The 26,063-nt window shown below is 31.4% G+C and overlaps 1 protein-coding gene across 4 annotated transcripts in view; it reads right to left on the bottom strand.

The window, feature by feature from the left end:
* Window positions 1-589: 589 nt before the first annotated feature.
* Window positions 590-26,063, bottom strand: part of LOC126734565 (WD repeat-containing protein 44) — a 39,450-nt gene continuing 13,976 nt past the window's right edge. For 2 of the 4 annotated variants that reach the window (XM_050438246.1, XM_050438248.1), the window contains 11 exons: window positions 25,870-25,959; window positions 22,753-22,925; window positions 20,134-20,169; window positions 19,752-19,943; window positions 19,492-19,661; window positions 19,234-19,422; window positions 8,527-8,925; window positions 5,113-5,228; window positions 2,436-2,626; window positions 2,094-2,374; window positions 590-1,818 (listed from right to left, as the gene is read on the bottom strand). In XM_050438246.1, the coding sequence (XP_050294203.1) occupies window positions 1,675-1,818; window positions 2,094-2,374; window positions 2,436-2,626; window positions 5,113-5,228; window positions 8,527-8,925; window positions 19,234-19,422; window positions 19,492-19,661; window positions 19,752-19,943; window positions 20,134-20,169; window positions 22,753-22,925; window positions 25,870-25,959 (1,981 nt within the window). In that variant the 3' untranslated portion in view covers window positions 590-1,674. The remainder of the gene's footprint in view (window positions 1,819-2,093; window positions 2,375-2,435; window positions 2,627-5,112; window positions 5,229-8,526; window positions 8,926-19,233; window positions 19,423-19,491; window positions 19,662-19,751; window positions 19,944-20,133; window positions 20,170-22,752; window positions 22,926-25,869; window positions 25,960-26,063) is intronic. The other 2 variants (XM_050438247.1, XM_050438249.1) reach the window with 1 other exon arrangement.

Below are 26,063 nucleotides of genomic sequence, written 5' to 3'. Positions count from 1 at the left end.
TTAAATTTACCTTGTAATTCTACTTCTCTGATTCACAGTGTAGTGAGGCTGTCACTGTCAATTGTCAGGATGTATTCGATCCATTATGGCGGATTAGGTTGCACCCACGAACTTATAAATATAACTTATATATTTTTAAGTTCGTGGTTGCACCTGAGTCGTGACAGAGACTGGTTGTAAAAGTCGTTGACTTTCACGTGTCTAAGCTATATAGCCGTTTTCTTGTACGACTGGTACAATAAAGTATTGTTACCCGTTAACGAGTGTATTATTTTGGTGTTTAAGAGTATAGGATCTCTCGTCTGGTGACTACAAAACCTACACATGTAAGATCCTAATGTACACAAATGTGTACACAGTGAGCGAAAGGGTTAAATAATAACGGGTTAAATTATATATTAAATAATAAGATCATCTCAACTAATTGATATCTAAAAGACAAGTCTGGTAACTGAATTATATGTCTGTTCAGGAATATTTCAGATTTGCTATCTGAAAAATACGGTGCAGCTTATATGGTGACATAATAGGACTAAAAATCGCATCGACTTTAAAAAGACTGGGAAAGAAGAGGAATTAAAGAAAATAATTGTTAATTTGATAATTTATTTTAACAATATCAATATAACTTTGGTTAAAATAGAATAAAATAATGATGCCTACAATAAAATAATACTTAAAAAGCACAATAAAAATTAATAATTATAAAGCCAGACACAAAACATAAAAATATAGAATAAATATTCAATATATTCGGTCCGTTAACAACAAATACACTCATATACCTTGTTTTTATTTATTTTTTTGTAATAAGTGTAAAATTCGCAGATTTTCATGGAGCCCTTTTCGATAATAAAACGTTGTATACACAAATCTTTTAAAACTAAAAAAAATATAATATGATTTATTTCGGTTATAAATTATATTTTATAAAAATCATGTATGGTTGGAACTGTGTGTATAACGGGAAATTTGAGCAGCCACAAAAAAGTAACGATATTTAAGAGATATTAACAAAATATAAAATACGCGATGGTGTGAATGCAAGGGCAGCAACGTTCCGACTAAAATTTGTTTATCCACTATTATGGCTTAAGGTTTTGTGACTCAATATTAATATTTTAGATGAAAGTTTATTGAATGGGTCCAAGAGAAATAAAAATGAAAACCCGTTAAGTCAGGGCAAGTACAGATTGGTTTTATCACTTGATATTTTCTTAAGTTATTTTACATGAAAAAAAAACAGCAAAGGTAAAACAAACTAAAACGAAAATACAAAATAAATACATTTTTCTGTTAATTACTTTTATCACTCAAGTGTAAAGTAAGTAGTTTTTGGTTAAACACCGTTAAACAAATAAAATATATTTATAAGAAGAATTAAATGTTACCTAACATGTTACCTAAATAAACTTACTTGCACTTAAATTTTATAATTAAGAAAAGAAAGTTATTTTATTTTTAAAGCATCTATTGTTTTTGTATTCTTGATTTAATTTTAGGTGTATTTTTTCCAGTACAAAAAAGGATAAAAACATTAGAACTTAATATAAATAGAAACGTCGATATGCAAATAGACAGATTTCACTTGGCTCCCTCCAACAATCTTTTATATAAAAATATTTCATTAAAAATGTAATACTAAACAAGTGAAACCTAAATAATAATTAGTTACTAAGCCATGGCTGAAACTGGCAGAGAACTGTGTTTCGGTTTAGTTTTGTTAACAAAAACTTTGATGCATCCATTGAAGTCGGCTGATACCAGGACGTACCCGCCACATCCTTTCGTATGTTGCTCCACAACCGGATCTTGCACCTAAAATTAATTATTTGCATCTAGTATTTTATTTACAAACGCTTTTGTTTTTTATTATACAGAAATAAATAAAACGTTTTTCCGAAATTTCATTTATCTTTCGCATAACTCCGGAAGCCTTGTGTTAGTCATTAATATGGGCAAAACTTTTCAAATATAATCGATCTCGTTACTGTTGCCATTTTTGTCTGAGTTGGTGAGCAACGAATTATTTAGGACTCACATTATATAATACATAAATAAATAAAACTTATAAAAGTATCAAATAAAGTTACCTTATTAATTTCCTCACTACTATCATCACTTTTAATTTGATTTTCTTCAATCATTTTGATAATGGCCTCTGGATTTGGTGCGAATATAGCACAAGTCACCACAGCGTTATGGGCTTTAATCGCTTCCCAAAAGTCGTTTCGGTCCCGCCGGACAGACGAGAACTTCGCATAATCATGATTCGTCTTCCAGATGTAAATATCCCGATTTTCGGAACCGCTGACTATGTATTTCCCATCGTGGCTGAAACTGGCTTTGATTTGACTGCTCATATTTACATATCCTAAAAGCAAACCAATGTTTAATAAATTCCAGTGAAGTTTTTAAGTATTGTAATAACATACCTTTTCCTTTATATTTACACGAAACGTTTAGATCTCTTAAATCATAGAGTCTTATCCTACTGTCGTTGGAGGTGACTAAAATTTTGTCTTCTCCAGGCATCGGTTCTATACCGCTAACTTTTCTACCGATAGCATTTCGCCCTCTGGATGACCTTACGTGGATTTGTGTGTGGTATTTTAATTGATCCGTACTTAAATGAATAAAAATATAAAACAATCTCAAGGAAGTTATATTGTTATATTAATTGACATACAATAATATGTACTTAGATACTTTCATTAAAAGCTGTGAAAATGCAGTTTTTTAAGAAGGGCAAATTAAAGCATTATTCAAATAGGAGTGGATACAACTTAATTGCAAACTACTAAGGGGTAGCTAAAATATTTATACAGAAATAAAAAGAGTTTGATGGAATAACAACAGAAATACCAAATATTTCAGGAAATAGAAATTACGGAGACAAAAAGAGGAAAGTACTCCAAGGAATAAACTTCATGAGAAAATATTGAAAATTATACGAGACGATCCTACTAAAATAGGAAAGAGTTAATAAGTTACTTTATATATTATGTCAAATTATAGCCACCACCAACATATACAATATTGTCCAATCACAAATTTATATCTATAATTTCTTATGGAAAAAATATTCCAGGTGTGTCAACGATATTATTAATGGATTAACTAGTCAATGGATTAATTATTTTAATTCGTAGATCTCGTATATTTTTCAATTTTTGTATTGTACTTGAAAAGTCAACGTATACCCGATATATACCCCAAATATTTTTTTTTCATTAAATGTCTTTTTTGAATAGATAAATGTCAGTTTTGATACTAAAAGAATTGCTTTTCGTATTTTAAATAAAGTTTAAAATTTTGAACCTTATTATGTCAAAAACTATTAGATCTTTTTTCTGCAACAATGTAAATTTTTTATTGCTCAGGACTTTTCTGTAGGGAATTCAAAAACCATTTAAACGTAGAAAAAGGTTCGTTACTCAGTACTAAACTTGTGGCTTGTAGTAATCTCAGCCTCGGTTCTATTTCCAGAAAAGGTTTTTTTTTTATAAATGCAGTGATTTAGATTTTTTTAGCTGTAATATGTAAAGCTTTTTATATTTTTTTTTAAGAAAAATACAAATTTTAGCAATACAGTTTAAAAAATATTCAAACTGCCTATAGATGTTAGTTTAGCATGTGGCTTTTAGTGCTCAAAAATACTACAGAATCTTTTAACTTAGAATTAGCCACAGAATGCTAAATAAAAAAAAATAAGCCAAAGGGTTTCAATTAAAATAAAAAAGTAGATGTTTTTGTATTCCTTTCCTAAAGCGGCTAACTGCTTTATATGAAAAATTATACCAAGCATCAACATATACATCTTTTGATTTCTATAGTTGTTTATAGCAATGATATTGACTTGGCTAATAATTTAAGTGCTGCCAGAAGACCCTTAGTTACGCTTACAGGAAAGAAAAAACCGAATACCAAGAAATTATGTATAACCTCGGAAACAATTCTCCTCAATTTATTTAGTAAATCAGGTGCGTAGATACGGATGAGAATATCGCCGTATTCTCAGTATACATAGAGCTAACATAAATTTAGATTTTCCACAGTATTTATGTATATCAAACCACTCTTTTTGCACGAATTAATTCAAAAATATAATTTAGATCAACAAATTTATCAATTAATCTACGTTAAATTCCATATGCTATATACAGTCGATGTATTTTATTTTTGACACAAGTCAGTACTTCAAAAATTTTACTCTTTTTGCATGTGAACATTAAAAAATATAATATAGATTATTGAATTTAGTAATTACTTTGAGCGTTAGATCCCATATGCAAACCTTAAATAGGGTGTTTTCAAAGTTGATTCATTTATTTTAACACCTTGTAGGACTCGTCAAAAGTCGTTTTTCGGGATATAACATGCAGGCTGCGGCTGAATTTTGTCGGCACTCTCCATAGGTAAGTATTAAAAATTGATATCCACTAGTTTATTGTTTTCGAAAATATAGGTTAATTTTCCGCACAAAATATTCAGAAAAATGAAATACGCACTATTAATAGACCGATATAGGTACTACTGATCGAACTAAAAATTCGTAAACAGTAAAAGACATAACAGAAATTTTGATAAATAGTAAGAGCCCAAACCAAAAAACGGTAAGATTTTACAAGGAATTCGAGAATATAAAAAAATATGACTATCTCTTTTATTATACAACTTTTATATAGGTTATTTTTAGTTTAACAACTCCCTTTGACGAGCCCTATAAGCAAGCAAGCAAGTTAAAATATATGACTAAACTTTGAAAACCCCCGTCTATACAGGGGGGATACTAACTAATACTACTACACTATCTATATAGTGTAGTAGTATTTTATTTTTGATATGAAATTTCAATATTAAATAAAAATAATACTACAAAATTGTTAATACAATTTAAATTGTGCTTTACCAATACAAAGAATTTTTAGACTTCCTTTGAGGATCTCATGTCATAAAACCTATAAAAATTAAAACATTTTAAATATTTATATTTTGCAATCTACGTGAGTTTAAAGAAACAAATTTTATATTCCTTTGGAGTGCTTCGTGTTGGTACATATTCTATCTATCTCACTAAAAATTAACTTGATGTAAATGAACCTGGCTTACCTATAGAAAATACAGCGACCATCGTATGTTCCTACAACAGCAAATTTGCCATTCTGACAAAAATTAGCAGCGGTAATTAGCCTCGGGTTACCTTCAACTTCATTCCATACTGCTACCTAAAAATTCGTTTTATAAATAATAAACATAATTAATTTAGGGTACTTAAGAATCTATCAAAATAAAGTTTAAAAAATATTTGTTATTCATTTATCCCTTCAGAATTACTAGTTAATTTAATAGCTTTATGCATAAAATCGTTTTTGACAAATACAAAAAGAGCTAATCAAATGTATTGACTTCGTATATCGTAAATAAACTATTAAAGGGTTTAAGAAATTTTAAAATGGTATATTTTCAGAAATATTATTATTTCAAAAAGATATTTAAAAAGTAAATATGGTATTATATTATTTTAGGTAGATAGTAGACTGAAATTAAAAAATTACTTGCTGAATAATGAATAAGAAAAAAAAACTTCCGTGTTTCAAAAGGTCTGTCGCATAGCCCAACAAGTTTTCGACTATCACGGCAAATGAATTAATTATGCAAATAAAATTTCCAGAAAATTAAACTAAGTGTAAATTACAATATTTCTGTTTTAATTATTAAGGATCATTTGGTTTTGCTTTTTTGGTTTTACGCCGGTGTTCTTACAAACTCCAATATAACTCTTAACAACAAAGAGTTGAACATTTTCTACCTATTGCCATAAATAGTACTAAACATATAATAAATAAAAAGTAAAAAATAAATAAAATATTAAAGATAAAATAGTAAAAAATCGATGGTTTTCGAAATATTAGATCTTTCATGAAATTTGTACTCTTGGATGACATTTTCTATTGTCACAACTAAAAAATTCATATGTTTTAGATTCCGATTCAGCCGTGTCAAAACATTTATTTTTTCTCTTTTAAAGTTTGACTTTTTTTCTGTTTATTTCCAATCCTTCAATTTTGACATTTCATACTGGACAAAAAAGTGTACGCTAAACTGGATAGTAGAAAGTTTGCTCATTTAATCTACTGTTGAAAACTACTTATTTCATAAACAGTTTACTTTTATTTTCTTTAAGGATAAACATAATCTTCAAAAAAAATTATTTATTTAGGTTAGAAAAATAAAACAGCGCAAAACAAATGACCATTTTATCCATCTTGCAATCCTGGCAACGCTAATTTCTTGGGCTGCGTCATTTATTTTCTGACGTAATTCAGCAATATTACTAATTGGTCTTGCATAAACCTCTTCTTTTATACAACCCGCAGTAAAAAAAATCTAGGGGGTTTACGTCTGGAGACCTGGGAGGCCATAAAATTGAAACAAGGTCCATCTGTTGGAATACGTGCCTGGTTTAAGCAACGACAAACTTAACGGGTATACGAGTAATACGCTGGGCAGTCATAATTTTGAAACCACATTATTCGGCGGGGGGTCCCAGGAAACATCTTTTAAAAGATTTGACGTTTTGACAAAAATGTAAATAAGCCTACCAGTTCAGATTTTCTGGTAATCAAATCGATCAATTACACATCTATTCAGGTTACCGGCCCACAGGTATACTTTAAAACGGCACTGGAACCTTTATTCTCAAATGAGATGGGGAGTTTTCAATGCATAAGAATGTAAATTGTGCAACTTCAACACCCATCCTTTTTAAATATACTTTCATCCGACCAGAGTATATTATCTAAAAAGTTCGGATCCTCTTAATTTTTTTACAACAATTTGCAGCAAAAACGTAAACGTGATTCGTATTCTCGAGGCAGCAGGTTTTGTACCCGTTGCACGTGATATGGCTGATGTTGAAATCGCCTAGTACCATACGTTTACCACCGATTTGGGTATTCCAGTTCATCTTCATTTGGATAGGTCGTGGCAATGTAGTCTGACCATTTTCAATTTCACCTAAAACTTGGCCAACGGCTTAATCAACACAAAGTTCACATGAAACTCTGAAAGTAGAGCAAGTTGATCTCCAAAACGAACAAATCCAAATCAAGAAGATGACAGACAAGTAGGGATACAAGCAAAAATTGTAAGTTATAACAAATAATACAAAAGCGATGAAATGCAGAGTAGACGGAGAACTGTAAACAACCAAAACAACAAAAATATTTGTTATTTGTGGCTATGGGGATAAAAATCACTGTTGATTTTTTATTTTTTTAAGTTAGATAAAAAGTTTTTTTAAACATGATTTAATTAATTTTATTTTTAGAATGATCTAAGATAGATTAAGTTAATATAAAACGATAACAGTAAGCTGTTTACTAAAACAAGCAGTACTTTTAAAAAGTAGATTAATTAAGTAAACTTTTCAAAGTACTAGCCAGGATTAGCGTACAATTTTTCTTGTTCAGTATGAGCGGTCAAAATTCATGTATTAAAAATATATACATTAGTCATACTTTTTTTAAAATAGACTTCTTATTAAATGTTTTGATGGTGTAGTTTATTGTTGGTATGTATTTGATCAGTGAAATGGCTATTTAGTGTTGCAAAACTGAAATCAGAATCTAAAAACTATATTTTTTGAGTTGTGCCAATCGAAAAGCTGATACAAATTTACGACTTTGACGAATTTTATCAAGCCCCAATATCTCGATGATTGATTTTTCACTTAGGTCATTTTATGATTTTCTGGATTCTGATTTGAGACTGGATTGGTTTATGAGCTTCTCCACCAGCCCTTTCAATATTATATCTGACGGACACGCTGTATATAGATATGAGTCCCGACAAATCTTAGGTGACTTAGGTTGCTTAGATGTGAATGATAACCAAATTCATATCCAGAGGCATAAGTCATAGTTATAAAATCAGTTTAAGTTTAAATTTTAAGTGCGACCTGTAATTTATTGTTATGTATATGCCGATTTGTAATATATTTAAATACGCTTCGTTTGATTTTCTGGTTCCCTTGCTCTAAAAAAATTAATAGCCAAAAATCCGTGTCGGCCAGCACCACCTTTATTTTTTCCGCTTTTCAACTTACGGAGTATCCCGACAAAGTATATTTCTAAGTTTTTTTAAGTATGATCAAAATTTATTTTACGCTAAGCCGAAATTGTGTTTCAAAATAAAAACTATTGTTAAATATATCAAATATTTGAAACAGCGACCAATTTAAATAAATCTTGACTTTTATTTATCAATCCCAAAATCCAACGAATTAACTATTTCGACTAGAAAATTACTGGATTATTAAATAAATTATTTTTTGAAGTCACCTAAATTTCACCAAAAGACTCAAGCTCCTTAAGAAAAAATGTTTAGAATTAACCCACCTATCTATAAAATTTTTAGTAGACAGTATAACTCGAACTAAACAAAACCGCTAAATTATTATTTGCGATCTCAATGATATTATTCAACGAGTCTGTTTTTTTGATAAATTTATTATATTATTACCTTCTTATCAGGTATATTCCATAATCTCAATTTCCCATCCAAAGAGCCGCTCAAAAAATATCTATCATCTCTAGGGTGGAATACTATGGCCGTCACAAAGTCGATATGTTGAAAACAGCATAGACATTCTTTCCGGGAAATGTGCCATAACCGGACTGTTTTATCCATACTTGACGATAAAATAAAATAGTTTTTGGACCAAGAGACATCCAGCAAGTCAGACGTGTGTCCAGAATAGGTGCAAAAGGGTTTTGGCATAAAAACTAGACGGCTGGCTTGTTCCGGAGTAAGAGCTTCCAGGGCTGCGAGGTTTGAATGATCCGTGGAATGATGTGAGGCCAGCGATTCTTGAGACGGCGTAGGAGATACTTTTTCTGCATTATACTTCGTCCGCATGTCCTAAAAACATAAAGAGATAGTCAGTAAATGAAAATTGCACATATTCAAATTCAACAAGTGCTTTATTAGCAAATATAAAATTACAAAATATAAATTTTTGTTGATTAAGTATATACAATTAAAAGCAGCAGTCAATAACTTACAACAGAATGAACTAAATATTAAGCCGACAATATAATAAAATAATTAAACGCGTATATTTTAAAAGCTATCTTTCCCATAGAGATCAATTTCTAAAACCAAATCAAGTACTTAGTCACATTCTGAAAATAAAAATTGGAGTCCCACAAGGCACCATATTGGGTCCTATTCTCTTCATTACATATATCAATGGCTTGCTAAATTTAAACATAAATGGTAAAATTATATCCGATGATGACGATGCGGTGCTTGTTTTTACTGGTAAGACATGGGAAGAGGCAAAACAAAGAGTGTTGTGCAGTTTTGGTATTGTAAAATAATGGTTCGACTCCTTTAAATTATCCCTAAATTTATCCAAAACAAATTATACTGCATTTGCCCTAAAAAGCACAAGTAGACCGAATTTTACTGAAATTCAGACAAGTGTAGAAAACAACGGTTTCATACCAGAGGTAAAGAAAACTAAATATTTAGGAATAGTTATTGATCAGCATTTAAAATGGACAGAACATTATATCATATCGCACAGAATAAGTTCGCACCTTAATTGATAAATTTTGTCTGCTTAGAGAATTTCTCTGCAATCAACTGATCAAATTAGTATACAAATATCTGGTAGAATCATTGCTGCAGTACGGCCTTGTAGTATGGAGAGGAACATTCAAAAGTAATTTACAACCATTACGGGTAATACAAAACTCCATATTAAAGATCATTTTTAGGAAAGATAGGCGATATCCAACTAAATGATTGTATAACAGCGACACCTGCAACTTAGACTGTTTATACATACATTATATTTGTACCTATAACATAAAAAAGAAACGCCTATGTCATAGGGTAGAAAAATAGGATTTAATTTTACACTTCCACACAGAAAACTAAATAAATATATGATACATTTACATTTTTAGGAAATAGTATATAAGTCATATTTCAGTGCACATACAGGGGTATCAACCTCTAGGTGCCAATTAAACAAAATTTTTGATAAAAAAAACAATGTATGAAGAACTCAAATGTATTGTATGAATATTTAAATTTGAATAAAATTTGATTTGGAAAAAAAATATTGAAATTCAAAAACTGTTTTATTTGTTCTTAAAATACAGAGTTATAGTTACAACACAATAATAAGGCGAAAGAGATGACAAATAATCAATGACAAATGGACTACCACGCGATTATGGTATGTATCATCGACTTGTTTGAATAGAAGCTTTGAAGTAGCCCTTTTCTCTATATTATTTTTAATTTATTATTTTTAAGTATAGTTCAAATATAAAATATTAGAACCAAGTTAACATATAAAATTAAATTAAATATAATTCTGACATATATAAGTGTAAGTTAGAAAAAAAAATATATATGTAAGAAGGGCAAAGTGGAGAAAGAAAAAAGGCAGAGAGTGTGCAAAGGGGAGAAAAGAAGACCGATGAAAAACGAGGTAATAAAATATGTCAGTTTAAAATGTTAAGATATGCGTAAGGTAGGCCAATATTGACAACAACAAGGGACATTGATATCGGCGTGTTTGGTATAATTGCGCAGTTCTCGATAGTATCGTAGACGTTAGTCTATTTTATCTTTAACATAATTATTATAAGCTTTGTCCTATATTCTATATTATATGTGTAACCGACCAGCATCTCTCTTTTTACGATGCTATCATCAGTTTTGGTCTATTTTTATTTCAGTAGTTTTTTCTAAATAATAGGAGCATGTTTATTAATTAAATTTAAAATGTTGCGAGTTACATAATTCTAATTTCATGTTAACACCTGTCCAGGTTCATATTACCACCAAGGGAGTCATTATATTTCAAATACTTTTCCTCTACTTCAATAATTAGGTGTAAAATACTGTAAACTAAGCAGTCATCAGACAAATATTCTAAGATTGGTATTGCTTTAGTCGCTTTGGGAAAAAAGTTACTATATGATTTTTAATTACATTTAGAAGAGTCTTGGTTTCAGCATTAATATGTATCCAAGCGGGGTCAGCAATATGCTGATTTAAATTAAACGACAGAAGTAAACTGAAAAATCTTGATCTAGAGTTACTATGCTCTAGAAAATTAATGTTCAGATCTCTTGTGAAAATTACGTGATGATAAAAGAGTACTGACAAACTGAAAAGGTCTCCGAAATTATCCATGAATAAATTTATATCGGAGGATGGGCGTTAAATGAAAGCAAAAAATATTTGCTTTTTTTGTGCTGAATCACGTCAATGATTTCACAATCATTTGTGGAGTTATATTTTCTAAAATCTAATATACTTTTTTATATAAATCCTAACACCTCCCTTACCTTCCGAGCCATCTTTTCTTAATAATATATACCCATTGATTTGTAAATGATGATCTTAAATGTTGGAGTTGGGATGTCAACTACATTTCTGATACACTAAATAAATAAAAGTTAAACTTATAAATATTAGTAACAAGATCATCAAACCCAGTAGTTAGGGATTGAACATTAAGATGCGCTGTGTACACATGATCTTTTGTAAAGATAATGGAATTATGTTATTTGTTGGCTTTAAAATAAATAAAACTGCTTTGTCCGAATACTTATAGTAGCCTTTGAGAATCCAAAATCTTTAAACGACTGAATCCCTAATCTTTGAATTCTAAATATTCCAATACAGACATTTTCATCACAAATAAAAACGTCATATCCAATTTATGTGCAAATTATTCCTAAGTGTGATACTTAGTGTAGTTTAAACTTATTTAAAATGCATATGCAGGATTTATGGGGTAATGTGAGAGTTGTTATTTGTATTTTTATTCTTGTAATTATGCTTACTAATAATTTTTTATAGTTTTTTGAGAGCTTTTATCCTGTCCTTGGGATCTATTTTCGCTTATAACATTTTTATAAAGAGATAAATTTTTTGTTTATTTTTATGGGACTCATTTTGGCATTGCATTTCTGGAAAAGTACGCAGAAAAGCTTTCACTATGTAAAAATCTAGAAAAATGTTCACTGACACTATGCTAGCTGTTATTAACAAAATCAAATGATGTTTCCTGAATATCACTAGAAAAACTGAAAAGACCCAACTGGGTGGTGATCCTTAAAACCTTTTTGTTTATAATAGCATTTATTTGAGCTCTCTGATCAGATAAATTTGTCTTAAGGGCATGTAAGCAAAGTATTATATTACGATTTTACAAATTGATCATTTATTTAAATCATCGTAAAATATTGTTTCTTGCCACAATAAAGACGTATCGGAAGTAAGAAGGCCATATCATTAACATATAAGCGAATTATAATAGCTCTAAAAACATAGAATCGATTTTTTTTTATTACACAGGACGCAATCGTGAGTGAACTTATGTTAAAAAGGTAAAATCAGCAGAAACATAAAGGCACCAATTCGAGCGGATGGATGACATCATTATCGACTGTTCGTTGTGTCGCTAAGTCAATGCCGATATTTATATATTTTATATATTGACTTGGTAATGCATGGTATTGGTAAGAATGACTTGGTAATAATAATATGCTGACTATAGCCTATAGTGTAAAAAGTGTTAGAGACCACTTTTGAATAAGAATCACTGCTGTACGGTTGTTGGTAGAATTAAGCCGATTTCGTTATTTTATAAAATATAAGCTCTAATATAAAATACAATCATTATACAAATATCGTGTATCAATAATACTTAGATTAACGTATAAATAATTGTTCTCAGATTGGCGCAAATTTGACTGAAATTCTTTATCCGCATCAGGAAAAATAGACTTGCATTTTTCTACCATTGTCTGCATTCCCTCCTCTTTCAGATGTTTGTTTGAATATTGCTTGTCTTTTATATTCCACAAGCAAGGCAGGGATTCATAAAGTTCTATAAACTCTTTCCAGAACTCTTTATTGTCGCTGAAAGACATTTTTTTAATGTGTCCTCTTCGCAATACTGGGTACGACTAACCACGCTGACGTCGGCAACCTGACACAGCGGCACACACGTTGCAACATGCTCGGCTCTCGTTGCGGTTTTTCGATATTTTCCAAAAACCGGCAACTTGGCAGCATGTTGCGCAACTTAGCCACACACCAACAAATTTGTTGTCACCAACCACGTTGACGAGCATGTTAACGAACATGCTCGCTCGTGAGTGGGCCGCTTAACTCTCACTTGTTCATTGATAGGTCAGTTTTATTTTATAGGAAAGTTATTTTAAAATGATAATTTAAGAAAGACAAGCACGAAATCAGGTTTGTTGGGCTAATCTTTGTTAGTAGCCAAATTGTTTTAATGTTGCCATAAGTGGCTAAAATGGCTACTTATGGGTACACTGATGGTAACGTTCTGACAGGTCGGACGAATAATTGTACGGTATATGTATCCCAACAAATGATTTTATCATCATAGATGTCAATGACAGATCTGTCTTACAGGCTTTAAGTGGCTTCTCAAAGCTCCTGACTTATATCCCATTGATCTTCTGTGTGAGGATATCTCATATGCAAAATTTAAAAGAACAATAGTTTAAAAATCAATACAAATTATTTTTTCAAAAGCCGCAAATCAGTGTGATAGTATTTGGCTTTGGCATCTCAATTCCATCTTTCGACTAAACCTCTACATCAATAAAAGCAAAATATTAGGTTCTTTGAACAGAAATATTATTTGCAATGATTAAAGATAATGCCTGGATACTAGACCTGTACTGACACTGGCTTTGTCTTGCTGCTTTCGCGCCTTTTGTTACATGTTGCCAAATGCTGTCTTACTTACTCTACACCTATAATATAGACATAATTCAATAATTTGAATATATTTTTAGCCACATTACAATCTACTACTACAGTAAAAGTCGCCAATAACGACGTCGCTTATAACGAAATGTCGCATATAACGACCAAACGCCCGTATCTTGGTTGGATTTCTATATATTCAATAGTAAAAAAGTCCGGCTATAGCGTCGTCGGTTATAGTGACGAAGTCGCTTTTAACGACTTCATTTCGCTGAATTTGGATTTTTTAGACCGGTTACTGCGACAACCGACGAGTAACGACTCGCCGTGGTGAAATACAGGAGTTGTTTTCCGGGAATACCCTATTTCTGAGCATCTGCATGATAGACGTAAACGTATTGTGCGTAGTTTATTCCAGTCCAGCGTGGATTAATAGTTCTACAAAGGGTTGATGTTGCTTTTTATTGTTGTTTTACCTTCGTATGTGCTTTGATTGTGTTTTTGTGATTACAAACATTGTACAATGGCTTCGCTGTCAAAGGAAAAAGTTCTTTCAATTGAAGAAAAAGGTCTTATTATCGCAAGACTTGAATCTGGTGAAAGTAATGCTACTGTAGCTACTGAATTTGATTCAAGTGTATCCACAATTTTGTAGAACAAGGATAAAATTAAAAAAGCGGTCAACGAAAATTTATTAGGCATGAAAACACTCAAGTTATCTCAACACCCAGATATCGATCAAGCCTTACTCAAGTGGTTCAAAAGTCAGCGAAGTTGTGAAACTTTCATAAGCGGTCCAATATTACAGGCAAAAGCAAATGATTTTGGAAGAATTATGGGTAAACTGGACTTAAAAGTTGGATTAAGCGTTTTCGTCAAAGACATAAAATAGTGTTTGGAAAAATAAGTGGCGAAGCTGCCAGTGTGCCTCAAGGAGTACGTGAAAACTGGTTAACAACTGTCTGGCCTGAAATACGAAAAGGATATAAGGATGACGAAATATATAATGCCGACGAGACAGGACTTTTTTATAAACTGACCCCAGATAAGACATTAAAATTCAAGGGTGAAACTTGTACCGGCGGAAAATTATCAAAGGAACGAATTACAGTCTTAGTTGCTACCAATATGACAGGATCGGATAAACCTAAACTTATTGTGATCGGCAAGTCGAGAAATCCACGATGTTTCAAACATATCAAGACATTACCTGTCGTGTACAAGTCCAATAAAAAGGCCTGGATGACTTCTGATTTATTTGTCAGTATTCTTCGTGAATTGGCTTTGCAAAGTTGGTGAAGACCAAGAAAAAAAATTTTACTTTTAGTAGACAACTGTCCCGCTCATCCGAAAGTTGATAATTTAAAAAACATAAAACTCGAGTTTTTGCCAGCAAACACTACCTCTGTTCTGCAGCCAATCGACCAAGGGATAATTCGATTATTAAAAGTGCATTTTAAAAAGTTTCACTTAATGAAAATCATAGAAAATGATGAACAAGGCAAAGAGTGTTGTATTAGCCTTTTAGATGCAGTATCAATGATCGCTAAAGGATGGGATAGAGTTTCATCAAAAACAATTGCCTACCGTTTTAGACATGGAGGCTTCGTAGAAAGTGAGGATGTTAGAAATGATAGCTTTGATGAAGATGACATGACCGAGTTCTTACATGCAGAAAATAGTTTGGAAGTATGCGACAATCTAAGTGAAGAACAAATTGTAGACGACATCTTATCCTTCTCTCAGGACAAAGAGGAAAGCGAAGATGAGGGTTCAGAAGGGGAAGAATTTCAACCTCCATCTGCAGCAGAAGCTCTTCAAGCCACTAATACTATTAAAAAGTTTGTTTTGTATAACTAGTCATCGGACGAAATATTGGTAAACCATGTTAATAATTTAGAGAAAAAAATTGAATTCATCTATTATGATACTCGAACAAAGAAACAGAGTAAAATTACAGATTATTTCAAGTCTTAAAACTGGAGAAGGTGTAGGTACTACATACATACATATGTATCTGTTAAATGTTGTGAATTTGTAAATTAGTGGTTAATAAATTGGATAGCCACTTTTATTTCTTCTGGCTATCGTAAAGTCTATCTTTTATTAATTTGCTAGAAAAAAAAACAGGTCGTATATAACGAAGGTCGGATATAGCGACGTAATTTTAGCACCGTATTTGAAACAATAGAGATTTCTATTCATACGATATGCTGAATAGACATATTCATGGAGCAAGACAATTAAAGTAGTAAAGGCTTAATATTATAATGACCTCTTAAATGTGTCATCATATACAGTAGTGCCATAATTATAGCAACAAGTACATTTTTCCTTCAAATTATATGATGTGGTAGATTAGAAAAAAAACTGGTATATATTATGATGTATTTTTTGCAAAGCTTTTTATTTATGTTTATTTTTTTGTTACTTTATAAAAGAAATAAAAAATGGGAATTTTTTTTAGGAAACGGGTTGGACAAAATTATAGCAACACATTTTAGAAAAATCAATTTATTTATTCTCCAAAGTCAAAATAAGGTTAAAATACAATAATATTCTTCAGTATTTAGTATAGTACCCTTTAGCCCTTATAACAGCAATGCATCTTTTTGGCATGGATAAAATAAGTTTGTTTATAACATCATGATCGACTGACAACCAAGTATCCTGAAGAGCTTCGAAAAGTTCTCCAGCATTTTTGAAATTCCTGGTTCTACACCTGTTATCCACAATTTCCCAAAGATTTTCTATTGGATTTAAATCCGGAGATTGGGAGGGCCACTTCATAACATTAATTTTTTCATCATGGAGTAACTCTTTTATTAGCCTTGAAGAATGTTTTGGATCATTGTCATGTTGAAATTGATATAACAGCGGCATATTTTCTTCAGAATAGGGTAACATAACATTCTTTAATATATCCTTGTACATAAATCGATCCATAATCCCTTCTATTCTGTGAAGAGGTCCCATACCATACCTCGAAAAACAGCCCCACACTAAAACTGAACCACCACCATGCTTAACTGTAGGAGAAGTGTACCGATGATTAAATCTTTTGCCTACAGGACGCCGAACGTATGCAGCATCATCACTTTTAAATAAATTGAATTTTGATTCATCGCTAAAAATAACTCTGCGCCACTGATCAATAGTCCAGCCCTGGTGTTCTCGAGCAAATTCAAGTCGGGCCTTCACGTTCTTCTTGGAAAGAAGAGGCTTTTTTGCTGGTCTGCGTCCAAACAACTTATTTTCAAATAGACGCCGCCTTATGGATCGTTCACTAAGATCGGAACACCCACTGCCATCCAAAAGCCCTTTAATTTTTGAAGAGGACAAAATGGGTTTTGCCTGGAAATCCGAACAATCATGTTGTCACTTTTTTTTTGAAGTTTTCCGGGGACGTCCCGAATTTTTTTTGGATACTACCAGCCCTCACTATACGTGATACAACTGATCTGTGAAGAGCAAAATTTTTTGCAATGGATGACTGTTTGATGCCTGACTTATACTGATTAATTATAAGTTGCCTCACTTCAACAGACACGGTTTTACCACGACTCATACTGTTATTTAAATAAGTTAATAACTACCAAGAAATCACAATATAAATTGTTTCAATATTGCACTTCAACAGATTGAAAGAGCACTAAATTTCAAATGTTGCTATAATTATGACCAGGTGAAATATTTGCAATTACAAATATTTATTGTCAGCAAAAAAACAGGTAGGCTTTTTTTTATTTGAATGAGAAATTTTGTTTAAATATTAAGAGGCCATCTAAACCAGTGGCGTACTTTTACGATTAAAACATACATATAATAGTTATTATTAAATATTAGTAAAATTCAGATTTGTTGCTATAATTTTGGCCACTACTGTATATATATAGAGAGAGAGAGAGAGAGAGAGTGTTGGTCAATTATTAATGATTTTAGGCATTTTCATTAAAAAAAAACCTGAACCAGAGGTGAGACCAAATATTTTAAACAATTATTATTGTAATATTTCCCATTTCATTCTCAAGGATGTGAATAGTAGTAGATCTCTGACATTATTTTCACCAAGTGTCAGACCAACAATCTTTTGCCTTTCATCCTGTTGATCTCGTCGAAGTTGAGAATGCAATTAAAAGCTTAAAAGACCATAAATCACCTGGAGCTGTCGGAATACCATCAAAGCTACTACTCTGTTTACCTGACTCAGCATTGAAGACCATAGTTTTCATAAACAATTCCTGGCATAATGGCGTTTTTCCTTCATGTTTAAAAGAGACAGTGGCCTCTCTTCATAAGGGTGGGGATTTGATTTGATGAGCCTTGTCATTTCCGTGCAATTTCTATTTTATCTATTTTACTTCACCAAAATAGTTGAAAAACTTGCAAAAAGCAGAATTTTATCTTTTTTACTAACTTAATAGCATTTTATCTGCAAAACAATTTGGATTTCAAATTGGTAAAGGGACTCGTGATGCTGTTTTTAGCTTTTTAGTATCTGTGTCCTTGAATTCTGGAGAGTCAACGGCGATAGATAGTGTTCTTCTACGCATTAGACAAATATTAGGTATTAAAAAGTTCTAGCCTTGACGAATTTTTTAACGATACCTTTTGTATGTGTGGTTATCTGTGCTCTAATAATATTTTTATATCTTATAATACTTTTTGTTTAATTTACTTCATTTAACTTCTGTTTTTGGCAGCATTTTTACTTATTTTAAACATTTTTTGTTATTTTTTAATAATGTGTTTTCAAAAACTTTATAGTTTAGAAATGTATTGCTTCCTCCATAAATTTGTAATTTTTTAGTTTTTAGGATGCTGTGCACAAAATTTTGTCTTACTTAATATAGCACATTTTATTTATTTCTTTCTTTCTTTATTTTTTCCTTTCTTAGACCATTGCTAGATGACATGAAGCTTTTACAAATTGATCTGGTAATTTCCTACAAAACTATTAGCCCTGAGCAACTCGGAAGCGTATTTTAGATAATTTTATTTTTAGATAGCACGCACGTGTATTCTTTTAGACTTTTTTCCCGACCTATGTAAATGTTAGTACGATTCAATTATTAAATATAAAGCCACTAGTGAAAATGAAAAAGAATCCTCCTAAACAAGGGTTTCTATACCTGGTGGGTATCTATTTGATTGAGCAAAATATATATCTGATAATAATAGATATGTATTAATAATTTAATCAGAATGCAAAAAAAAAATAAAGAAATCAAATTTTGCCCTAAAATCAATGGAGATTTTAAACTTAACGCCACTGCTTAAAACCTCAACATCAATTTGTTTTCTTATAATGTCAAAAAGGTAAGAAGTTTAGGACCTAGGTTTATTTAAACCTTTTTAATTCTTTTAATCGGCATGTCATTCTGAAAATTCCTGTATACCACACCCATCCATCCTAAATCAATGTTATTAAAAGAAAAACACTTTTCTTACCTGGAAGAACGGATATGCATCTCTGACAACCCAAATCCTCAAAATCTTGTCCTGACCGGCGGTGGCCAATAATCTTCCGCAACTTGAAAACTTCATACACCATATAGAACCTTCGTGTTGATCGTCTTTGAGCTCTTGAATGTGTTCGATTTTCTCGAATTCGAAGGGTCCTTTATGGGAGTTTGATGCCTAAAATAACCACCATTTATTTTAATAAGACTTTATTATTTAAATTTCTAGCAGTCAAAAAATACGCACTTTTAATTTGCAATTTTGTTCCCCCGGATGTACACTATCTACTATATCAATTATGTCTTCTTTGTGCCTGGCATGTGATACTTCCTGGGCGATACTTTTGGCTTTGTCCATTGCCTTTTTAACATTTGTGCCTATTAACCTCCTTAGTTTCGCAGTTCGTTTTCTCATACCTAAAAAAATAAGCAGTATACTGAAATGAAAAGTCATACTGAAAAAGAGTTAATAAAAAATGCATTCTTCGAGGATGCTAACATTATTACCTCCAGCTTCAGTATCATCCACAATAGGAATGTCCGTTTTCTTAATATCGACACTTTCCTCGTCACTTTCCTTTTCTTTTTCCATACTGGATGAACTCACATATTCCGATGTCAATCTCATAATATGCAAAGAAAGCGGGTTGATGCACTGAGGAAGTTTATCTTCAGCAACGCTTAGTGGAATTCTTTCACCTTATAAGGACAAAAGTTAGATGGCAAGAAAGCAATATCCTTGTATTAAATAATGTTTATGCACTATGGACAAATAAACTGTAAATTGCTGATTTGCAGAGCGGCTATCCTAGTTTTTGTGAACAAACAAATAAACCAACGAAATTTGTTAAAAAAATGGTTGCAAGCAATTCACACACTTAAGTCTTACCAGTTAAGGGATCAAACATCTGCAAGATTTCTGTTTCTTAAAAAAAGGAAAAATAAGTTAGAACCGACTTTTTTTATGTTGCTTGTTTACAGGGCGTTTACTAACTTTTCTGATAAAATAACATAAGAAGGAACGAGTTGGAAGGAGCATTTTTAAACTGAAATGTATCTGAGAAGATTTTTGGATAATGGTACGTTTTCAAAATTAAAAAAAAAAAGATTTTTTCTTTGTTCAACCTTATCCCAAATATACTATTGAAAAAATAAATAAAACATACAACTAAATAAAAAGATCAAAAAAGGATACCTAAAAAAGCACAAACATTTAAGAGCTTGAAAAGTAAGAATATAATAATATACTAATTTAAAGACTTAAGAAATTTAGTAAAATCAATAAAAAAATCATCAAATTGACCAAAAATATTTTTTTTTACATTCAGCATACTATTTACAAGGTGTAATAAATATAAAAAGTATATACAATACAGTATAAAGATATAATCATTCAAACCTCGCCTATAGGAAATAGTCTATGAGCGTAAGCGAGAGGGGACATATGGAGTCCGCATGAGACAGACAGAGGGCACAATACATGCCGTTTCCAATACGCTACAAATTAATACGTTTGGTAACACTGATATTTCTGCCGCACGGCTCTCCGCTCGTTCATCGAAAAACGAGACAATTCTTATCCCCACTACACTGCACCGCCAATATGAGATTGCATTTTAAACGTTTAACGTTATTTTTGTTCCTAGCTTCCTGCTTAATCAGCAAAGATTAAATTTAAAACCACTCGCTAGTTTCTTGTTAAAATGTGTTCTCTTCAGGAGCAAAAGCAAATTATTAAGTATTAAGTATTATGCCGGCAGTTCTGTCGATGAAATATCAGGCAGAATTGCATTCACGTTCGAAAATCGGCCCATTCCCGTACGCAGCACAATTTTTGAAATTATCCATAGGTTTGAGACCTTTGGGTGCTTGCAAAAATGCAGGAAATGCTACGCAAATGAGCAACCACCTGTTGTTAGACCGCTAGGCGAACAAAGGGAGCTTCGAGAGGGTAATGTTTGCGCTGTTGCTGAAATGAACTTTCCTTGCAATAGAACAACAATTGCCAAAGAAAGGGGTATTGAGCCTTTAAGGGTAAGAAGAATTTTAAAAAGAAATAAGTACAAGTGCTATAAGTTGCAAAAAACCCAAGAAATTTTCCTACAGGACCATGAAAGACGGATGGAATTTTGCCATTAAGTGTTGAAAAGGACAAATCGGGACGGAATGTTTATTAGTAACATTTTGTTTTCAGATGAGTCCCCTTTCTCTATAAGAAAATAAGCACATAAGCATACCAACATGTACACGATACCCTAAAAAAGGTTAATGTATGGGCTGGCATTTTAGGAGATTCAATTATGGGCCCTTTTTTTATCGATGGAAACCTTAATGCCAACAAATACCTTAATCTTTTGAGGTATGAAGTTCTTCCTGCTATTCGAGGGCTCAATATCAATTTAGAACAAGTTTGGTTTCAACACGATGGCTGTCCCGCTCATAACGAATTAGTGGTACGTCAATTTCTCTTAACGTCTTTTCCTAATCGAACAATCAGTTGAAACAGTACTATTAAATGGCCCGCCAGAAGCCCCGATTTAGCCCCCAATGATTTTTTTCTTTGGGGATACCTAAAAGAACAAATTTATAGGCACGAAAATGAACGGGCTACTAATTTAGAAGAGCCTTGTGTTAAAATTAGGCAAGCATTTAATAGTATCTCGATAACATTGAAATGTTATCGAAAACGAGAAGGTCGTTTTATGATTGATTGACGTACTGCACTGCTAAACAGGGTGGCCTTTTTGATCCTGACATAAGGTAATTTTAATTTTTATTTAATATTATCATATTAACTTAATTTTTTGCTTTATTTTGAATTAATTTTTTTATTTCCTGTCCAATATTTAGTTAATTTATGTTTACAACATTATTGCAGTCGGTTTTTAGTTTATTTTTTGCTGTTAGGACAGGCAGCAGCAAAGACTCAAACGAAACAAAATTTTATTTTTATATTTGCCACAGAGCAGTGCATCCCCATTTGAATGCCTTAAGAATACTGAAAGGTTTCGGGCTTCGGCGGGGTCCGCTGCTTCGAGTATGTTGTCACAACGTTGCCAGACCTACCGCGATATATAATTCCTATAGGCGAAGTTAGAATGATCATATCTGTATATAACATCTATGTTATTATATATAATGTTTATTTATATATTGTAAGGAAACCTTTTTTATTTTGGAGTTATAGATTTTCCGTTTTAAACTAAAGCAGTTATTATATCTTACTAAGATATTCTATTTTCTAAATTAAATTTACTGGAAAAAGGTGAATATTGTCGAGAATAGAACAACTTTCACATATTATTGTTGCCTTAAAATTTAGTGAGAAACATCCTTCCTTATTACGTCAGAATCGTTATAAAACATCCTGTAAAAATATAAAAGCCTCGATTTATAATAATTATAACATCAACACAAAATTATACAAGAAAGCCTTCAAATCACTACAATTTAAAAAGCCGCTTAATTCAAACCCAAATTAAGAAGTAATAAAAATTGAGAATTTTACCTGTGTCTAAATTTAATACTGTAACTTGTTCTAAAATCTCTAAATCCGAAAGTTGTTTTCCGGAATCTGTATGGGTTCGAACTTTCATATGACCACCGCACAACAAATTCTCATCACCTGCCGATCTTCTTCTATCTTTGGACGTGTGTCGACTAGAGCTTTGATGAGTGCCTCTATTGGAGAAATTTTTTTAAAATATTTTGTACAGAGTCTTGTATAATAGTGCTGCCAAAATTTAGGAAGTATATCTTACATTAAAATATTGCGATAGACCTCAATTTGCCTATTCCTGAAACTAGTTTTAACAGTTAGTTTAATGAAAGATGATTCTAGTAGATAAATCACAGCATTTTATTAATTGAGGTAATTATGCTTTTACCGGAATTTCCGTAGGTCGTGAATAAGTTATAATTTTTTTATCTCATTACAAAATTTTAGATCAATATTTCTAAAATGTATTAGTTTACCATCAACAAAATAAAAAAAAGCCAAACGAAAACTTGCGATTATCTTTAGGCATAACTTTTTAGTCTTTTTTTTAATAGAATTATTGTTTAACAAATTTTATTAAACTTTTATAGAAGTTTGTTATAAAGGAAGTCAAATTTTAAAGCTGTATGGCCACAGACAGATATTGCAAAAATGTAGGACTTCAGTAAGAGTCTGGAATTTTATTGGAAAGATATTTATCAGTGACAGCATGAAGAGGCCTAGTATATTTAGACTTTTCAAAGGCATTCACTAAAGTCAATCACGTTGTACTATGTAATAAATGAGAGCTGGGCGTTAGAGGCCCACTTTTGCATTGGCAGTACAACTTTATTACAGATCGATTACAGTCAAAGCAGTATCTGAAACATGAGGTAGCCTCAGGAATATCTTAAGGCTCATTGTGGATTAGTTCTCTGTATTAGGTAAATTCCTGAGGTTGACAGATGACATCAGTTTTCTGTGTAAAGATCCTGTATATGATTTATTGCTGATGATACACAGGATCTCCAGGAAGACCTGGATAGAATTTACCATTTGTGCAACGGCATATATATAAGAATGCTTCAAGACTACATTTACTAGATCTAGGACACCACTAAGTACTCATTACATTTTAAATGGTATAATCCTTCCACTGTGCTCTGGCTCTTGTTCATTCAGCATTGGAATAATTATCTGTAGTGTGATTTCCATGTTATAGTCTTTGGAATACGGAAACTAAACGGCGAGGAAATTCTTCAGGATGATGGTTATACCAGGGAAGAGTCAATATTATTTACAAGAAGGCAGATGGCTGAAATTTGCGTTTTACTTCACCTTCTTTATAAACACACAAAGTCTCTTGAATAACTGTCTTTTGTAACTTTTAATTGTGTCGCACATTGAACTTTTTGCTGTGTCACTCCTTTACATTAATTCTGGCAAAAATACTCCTTTGATCGGTATTTAAATAAATCAACATGACTTTCTTTTTAACTCTATCTTTAAATATAAATTAAATTTCCTTATGTATTTTAAGGTAACTGACAAGTTAAATACAAAAGTGGAAAAAAGAGAGAAAGCAAAAAAAATCAGCACGTCACTGAAATCAATACATAACAATAAAATTATTCACTAAATAGGATTTTTCAGCTCACTAACACATTGAAAAAAAAGTGAATACAATTAATATGAGACAGAAAATAAATAGTCTTTATATTTCTTCTTGAAGTTTCCTTTGATAGACCATATGATTAAAAAGTTTGCTGGCCTGGTAGCTGAAACAACATTTAAAAAGACTGGTTTAATGCTTCGATATTTGCATTTAATTCTTGTGCCTTGAATTAAATTTATAAACTGATGTTTTCTGTGTAAACTTCTCCAATAAATACTGAGACGTGTTTGTTGTTAAACCTTTATTCAAGAAGTAGGCAAAATGCAACATTTGTCTCTTTTCAACGTCAAACCAGTGTACTTCTTTAATTTCGTGACTTATGTTATCTCCGATTCTGAAACCAAAAATCAAACGTGGACACGAGTTCTGTATTTTTTGCAAATTAAATTTGGGCTTATAATCAATATATGGCCTGTAAACATAGTTGCTGTAGTTCATTTGAGGAAGTACCAGAGTTTCACACAGAATTTTCTTAAGCTTAGAATTTATAAAATGTTTGATTTTGTACAAATTTTGCAATGAAAAGAAAGATTTTTGACATACTTTAGCAGCATGCGACCCAAATCTTAAATTGCTGTCAAGGATACTCAGATTTTTAAATTCATTTTCCACCGGCGTTTTTTCATTCGACATTTTAATGTTTATATTACACTTAAGATAATCTTTGCTGCTACGAAAAAGAGTAGCACAAATTTTTTTGGATTCAATTTAAGTCAATTTTTGTTTGGGTAAGTATAAATACCATCTAGGCATTGATTTATTACCCTTTCAGGTTTCAAACAGTTTTTTTTTTTAAAGGAATATAATAATTGTCTATCATGAGCAAATTGATGTAACTTACACTCTGTAATATAACAGTGCATATTTTCATCCATAATGCCCTTCAATGCTTTACTTATAATAGATTCATGTTGGTAAAAAATTTTATTTGCAGAAAGTTAAGGATTTGAGGGTAAATTACTTTTTTGAAACAACGCTTAACAAACTAATTGGTCTTAAATCTAAGTAATTTTTAGAATCACTTACTTTTCTAATGTTAACATCATGGCGGATTTCTTACTGCCTAGGAAATTTACACTCATTATTTATTGTAATAAGTATATGAGTTATAATAGGAATGATAATTGAACAATAAAGCTTAAGCATTTATGTGTGGTTATTATGTGTTATTAATTCTTGTTGTTGGTCCTTTTCTTAGTTTGATGGTGTATTATTTGATTACATCTTAAATAATTATTTTTAATTTAACACATGTAGGTGGTGTTCAAACAACCAAAGTTACAATCAAACCATGACCAGATTTGAGTTTCTTGCAATAAAAAAAAACTCATATATTAAATTCAATTAAACTGCTTAAATAATTGTGTGACATATTGTAATGACAGCAAATATTTTGATGTTAGGTATAACTCCTCAAAACTTTATCAAACTCTTTCTAAAATCTTCGATATTTAGCAAAGAAGTGTTATTACCTATGTGGTCCTAAGCTGTAGTGGCCCAAGCTACTTCTATTTGAAGTCCTGCTACTGCTGCTAGAACTCTCTTCAGTAGGGGCTGTTAACCTATATTATATTTTTTACAGTTACTTTGTTTATTTTATTACCCTGTTTTATTTACAATTTAAGGCTTTAATTTAATATATTTAGAAGATACAAGAAACTTAATA

Source organism: Anthonomus grandis, chromosome 3, assembly GCF_022605725.1.
Source record: "Anthonomus grandis grandis chromosome 3, icAntGran1.3, whole genome shotgun sequence".
Classification (NCBI taxonomy): domain Eukaryota; kingdom Metazoa; phylum Arthropoda; class Insecta; order Coleoptera; family Curculionidae; genus Anthonomus; species Anthonomus grandis.
Note: the sequence above shows the minus strand (reverse complement) of the source record. Positions and strands in the feature narration are given on the sequence as shown.